The sequence below is a fragment of the Schistocerca nitens genome, chromosome 9 (genome assembly GCF_023898315.1).
Source record: "Schistocerca nitens isolate TAMUIC-IGC-003100 chromosome 9, iqSchNite1.1, whole genome shotgun sequence".
Classification (NCBI taxonomy): domain Eukaryota; kingdom Metazoa; phylum Arthropoda; class Insecta; order Orthoptera; family Acrididae; genus Schistocerca; species Schistocerca nitens.
The window spans coordinates 314,957,983-314,963,982 of NC_064622.1; the positions used below are offsets into that span (position 1 = coordinate 314,957,983).

General features: G+C 45.8%; 1 protein-coding gene across 1 annotated transcript in view; it reads left to right on the forward strand.

The window, feature by feature from the left end:
- The window catches only part of LOC126204207 (transmembrane protease serine 9-like), a 78,737-nt gene extending 76,101 nt beyond the window's left edge, over positions 1–2,636 (forward strand). The window contains exon 5 of the mRNA XM_049938606.1: positions 2,125–2,636. Within this exon, the coding sequence (XP_049794563.1) occupies positions 2,125–2,526 (402 nt within the window). The 3' untranslated portion in view covers positions 2,527–2,636. The remainder of the gene's footprint in view (positions 1–2,124) is intronic.
- The last annotated feature ends 3,364 nt before the right edge of the window (positions 2,637–6,000 follow it).

The window sequence follows — 6,000 nt, forward strand, 5'->3', positions numbered from 1 at the left end:
TCTCGTGACCATATACACTCCTGGAAATTGAAATAAGAACACCGTGAATTCATTGTCCCAGGAAGGGGAAACTTTATTGACACATTCCTGGGGTCAGATACATCACATGATCACACTGACAGAACCACAGGCACATAGACACAGGCAACAGAGCATGCACAATGTCAGCACTAGTACAGTGTATATCCACCTTTCGCAGCAATGCAGGCTGCTATTCTCCCATGGAGACGATCGTAAAGATGCTGGATGTAGTCCTGTGGAACGGCTTGCCATGCCATTTCCACCTGGCGCCTCAGTTGGACCAGCGTTCGTGCTGGACGTGCAGACCGCGTGAGACGACGCTTCATCCAGTCCCAAACATGCTCAATGGGGGACAGATCCGGAGATCTTGCTGGCCAGGGTAGTTGACTTACACCTTCTAGAGCACGTTGGGTGGCACGGGATACATGCGGACGTGCATTGTCCTGTTGCAACAGCAAGTTCCCTTGCCGGTCTAGGAATGGTACCGTGCACTATTCAGTGTCCCCTCGACGATCACCAGTGGTGTACGGCCAGTGTAGGAGATCGCTCCCCACACCACGATGCCGGGTGTTGGCCCTGTGTGCCTCGGTCGTATGCAGTCCTGATTGTGGCGCTCACCTGCACGGCGCCAAACACGCATACGACCATCATTGGCACCAAGGCAGAAGCGACTCTCATCGCTGAAGACGACACGTCTCCATTCGTCCCTCCATTCACGCCTGTCGCGACACCACTGGAGGCGGGCTGCACGATGTTGGGGCGTGAGCGGAAGACGGCCTAACGGTGTGCGGGACCGTAGCCCAGCTTCATGGAGACGGTTGCGAATGGTCCTCGCCGATACCCCAGGAGCAACAGTGTCCCTAATTTGCTGGGAAGTGGCGGTGCGGTCCCCTACGGCACTGCGTAGGATCCTACGGTCTTGGCGTGCATCCGTGCGTCGCTGCGGTCCGGTCCCAGGTCGACGGGCACGTGCACCTTCCGCCGACCACTGGCGACAACATCGATGTACTGTGGAGACCTCACGCCCCACGTGTTGAGCAATTCGGCGGTACGTCCACCCGGCCTCCCGCATGCCCACTATACGCCCTCGCTCAAAGTCCGTCAACTGCACATACGGTTCACGTCCACGCTGTCGCGGCATGCTACAAGTGTTAAAGACTGCGATGGAGCTCCGTATGCCACGGCAAACTGGCTGACACTGACGGCGGCGGTGCACAAATGCTGCGCAGCTAGCGCCATTCGACGGCCAACACCGCGGTTCCTGGTGTGTCCGCTGTGCCGTGCGTGTGACCATTGCTTGTACAGCCCTCTCGCACTGTCCGGAGCAAGTATGGTTGGTCTGACACACCGGTGTCAATGTGTTCTTTTTTCCATTTCGAGGAGTGTAGTTGGACTTTGAACGACTGGAAAACCGTGGCCTGATTAGATGAATCCCGATTTAAGTTGGTAAGAGCTGATGGTATGGTTTGAATGTGGCGGAGACCCAACGAATCTGTGGACCCAAGTTGTGAGCAAGGCACCATAATTGTGTGGGCCGTGTTTACACGGAACGGACGGGGCCCTGAAGCGATCATTGACTCGAAACAGTTACGTTCGGATACGTGGAGTTCATTTGCAGCCACTCAGGTAGTTCATGTTCCCAAACAACTATGTAAGTTTGACATGTCACATTGCCATAATTGTTTGTGATAAGTTTCAAAAACATTCTGGTCAGTTCTGGCGAATGATTTGGCCACCCAGATCCCATCGCACATTAATGGCACATAATAGAGAGGTAATTTAGTGCGCAAAATCCTGCACCGGCAACACTTAAGCAGTCATGGACGGCAATAGAGGCAGCATAGCTCAATATTTCTGCAGAGGTTTCCAACGATCTGTTGAGTCCATACCGGGTAGGGTTGCAGCTCTACGAAGGGGGGGGGGGGCAAAAGGAGGTCCGACTCGATATTAGGAGGTATCTCATGACTTAAGCCACCTCAGTGTAGATCGTGCCTTTATGAGAACAGCGATCAGAACATCGCCGCCTAGCGAGTTATTCCAACACTGTAGACGCAGGAAAATTTAAATTTCGATAGAGTGTCACTATTAATGTTGGCTTTCCAGGTGTCTGGGTCTCTACTTGGCGACAATACACAGGCGGTGGAGCTCGCATCAGACGGATATGACCCCCCGGCTGGTCTGGCAGTGACGGTGACCGGCTGGGGACTCACTGTCACTGGTGGGCAGGCTCCCAGCAATCTCCAGAAAGTGGACATCAGCATCTTGGACCGTTCCACTTGCCGGGACCTCTTTGCGAGTATGAACACTGTGACCGAGCGGATGGTGTGTGCTGGTGAGGCGGGCCACACTGTCTGCAGCGGCGACTCTGGTGGTCCTCTTGTCAGCGGTAGCACCCAGGTGGGCGTCGTCTCCTGGGGATACCCGGACGAATGTGAAGCGACTCCCGGCGTCTACACCAGTGTTGGGAACTTACGTTCCTGGGTTAGAGCTCTAACTGGTGTATAACACCCTATGTGCCTCTGCTGGTCTGTGGTTTCTTCCATGATGTAAACTGTCCTTAACTATTAGTTCTTCTGGGCTGTACCATTTTTTAAAATTAAATATGTTGTTACGAATTTTCTCTTTAAAAATTACTAATGGTACAACAACAGACAAAAGACAACAGCCAGAGAAATAGATTATGTTTTCCTACACCGTCCGTCCGAGTCTGATTTTATTGCTGTCCTATAAGCCAGCTTCCTATGAAGGCAGCTTGATCTAACAGCTGTGAATAACACATACGCATTCGATCAGTGAGTTGTACGTCGGTAGTGTTAAGTAGTCGACGAGAGGCCATAGTGTGCCAACGTTGTTGTGTCACAGTGGAGCAACACCTCTAGATCAGCTATTCGAGACATTATCCAGAATGTTTTAAAGAATAGAAAAGTGAATGCAAAGTTTGTCTCGCACACTTTGATCCCTGAACAAAAACGCAAAACGAGCGGAAAAAATCACAGTGCGTGGGAGCATTTGGTGATCTAAATACGATCGTACCACAAAACGACACAGGGCAGAAATTCACATGAAGGGTCAAGGCTTCGACGGCGTAACCGCCGTCCAAGCCAGTGTGACGCACAAGTTGAACAACATGTTGAAAAAGTACTTTCATGACGATTTCACATGGTTCTGTGAACGTTCTGTGCGTTGTACTCAAGTAGGGAGAGATTATGTAGTACACGTGAAGCTTTAAAACCACCATCTTAACTCTCGTCCATTTTTTATTAACCCACTGTCGAGACTTCTTAGACTGACGGGTTAGACAGATCCTTATTTGAGTGAAACTCCATGAGAAAAATTGATTGTTGGGATTGTGTTCTTCGTGCACAAATACTAACTCTAAAAGTAGTCAAAGGATGATCATATATCTAAGTGGAAAACACTTCTAAAGATGTCTGTAACTCCAAATTGTAATAGTGATCGTATTTTCATAGACTACCTAAAATGATGAACTATTTATCTTTATATGTGACTGCTCTGCTGTACGATATGTCGGAATAACGAGGAACGATCAGTTTACAGAAAATTAACTTAATGATATTTAAGTATCACTGTAACCTGGCCATTTACACACGAGTTCACGCCATAGAAAACAATATTTAGTTTAATAATACAGGTATGTCACACTTAAGCACTAAAAAGACTACAGATTTCTAGATAAAAGTTCTATGGAATGGATACCAGGGGAAATACAAACTATATACTATTAGTGACACGCCCCCGCGTCACACGAGTAGCGCAAAGAATTTGCGGCCGAGCGACTTGTCTTATGTAGCAGTGATTCTGTTGACTGGCCATTATGTAGAGCTTTAGGTAACTGAATATTAGCTCCAAATTGTAATATTGATCATATATGCATAGGAAGTGAAACAAACCTTGTTTCATTTAGCCTCCATAAGAGGCCCTTAAAAGGGTATTACTTATATTTTAATTGTGGTACGGCAGATATTTTCTATGAATTTAGTATATTTATTTGTAGACTACCTTAATAACGTCTGCAGGCTTAGTTGCAAAAATGAACATACTACGTTTTGATGTTACACATGACAGAGCCACGTACAACCGACCATTTGAGAAGTAATGCACGCTTAGGTCAGCTCCAGCAACGTTCGATATATGCTTTGTTAATTGTCATACCAAAGGCGAGTTTAATAGGGAACTCGAGCCGTTTGAACTGAAAAGGTAAGTAGTCTGTGAGTATCATTGGTATTTTTTATATGTTCAGTTCCACAGTCAGTTTTTAATACGAACACGATTACAAACATTTTAAAATTGGTCATTCGGAGTCTTGTTCTGTTGCAAAAAAAGCGTCGGTTTAAATATCTCAATAAAACAATAGGTCCGTTGCCGGTCCGAAACCCTTGGGTCCATCTCGCAAGTGATGAGGAATTGGGCGGGGAAGGAGTAATAACCTCACAAATATATTTCCGCTCACCTGGTGATGATACGACGTATGGGGTTGGCATGATTCTCAATAGCAGCGATTGCAAAAATAGGAAAATTATGATGTATGATGAAAAAACTAATATTGCTCCTAGTGGCCAAACCACCACTTATGAAAGATGGGGTGCCTGCACCATCACGCAAGTAACATTTGGGGGATCGTGAAAATCTTTGAAATCTGAGTACTGAAATATGAGAGGAAATATAAATTTGCCCTGCATAGTTGGGAACCTCAACCATTTTTGAACAGCAACAACATCCTGCTTGCAACCATCAAAGAGACAAGACATGCTGATGACCTAGCAAGGGTTAGCGAAAATTGTAGAATTTTTAAGAAAACTGGCCTTCAGACATTCCAATTCCAGTCTCAGAGTTTTAGGAACGGCGTTCGCAGATCAGAAAAGTATACTCCGAAATGTTAATTTTGAATCTATCAGTGAAAGAGTTTTAATAACTAAATGCAAAAGTAAATATTACTCAATATTCAGTTTCCATACACCAACCAATGAAGAAAACAAGAAAAACCGGGTCAATGTAGAAAACTTCTGAGGAGATCTGGAAAACAAGAACAACATAGTTATTATGAGGGGAGTGTTCAGTGCCCAGTTGTAAAAGGAGAAGTCATACCAAAAAGTTATTGGAAACTATCGAACTCATAAGGGAAAAAACACAAATGGCTTAAAATTAGCAGATATATGCAAGTCACTGGATCTTAAAATCGTGACAGAGTACTTTAAAAACCCACCTAGAAAGCAAAAAAACGTGGGTATCACCAAATCCCAGCTTGGGACGGTTTCAGATTGAATATATCGCCATCTCCAAATATTATTTTCAAGAAATAAAGAACATAGAGTCAAGAGAGTGATCGAAGTTGATTCAGTACACTACCAAAAGGAGCTCAACATGAGGTTTATTAAAAAACGTAAGCGGATGAAACAAACCAGTACGATTAAGAGAATTAATAAAGAAACTTTGCAGAAAAACGAAAGTCATTTTCAAAAGACGCTGAGGGAACCGAGTATTGATGCCAGTAACTTTACAGAAAAAATTAAACACAGTGCATGTGAAATGCTTGGGTTGTCCCATGGCTGCTGCCAAGGAGTCGGTAGGTTCTGAAACAGAGACCAAACGAACAAAATTCAAATGTAATATTTGCTAAACTTTTACTTCTCTTGGTTTCCAGTGACAATTCCAGATAAATAAACAGTACAGGTCCTCGGAACACGCTGAGTCTGCATATTCACAGTAGTAGCAGAGGCTCAGTGGCAAGGCACAAAGATTAGGACGCGACTTCGACTTTGACTAGACAGGCACAACGTGTGGCGTCCTTGAAGTAGACTCCGAGGCGGAATTGGCAACCAGGGCTGATGAGGGTGTGCTGGAAGTCGGCTGCAGATTGGTGGTGCAATCACGTGATTACTGCCAATTTCAGAACGTGGGCTGGTTTGGCCCCCTGCCCCATAAATCTCCTAGCCGTCTTCATGTACTACTGCTGCCGGA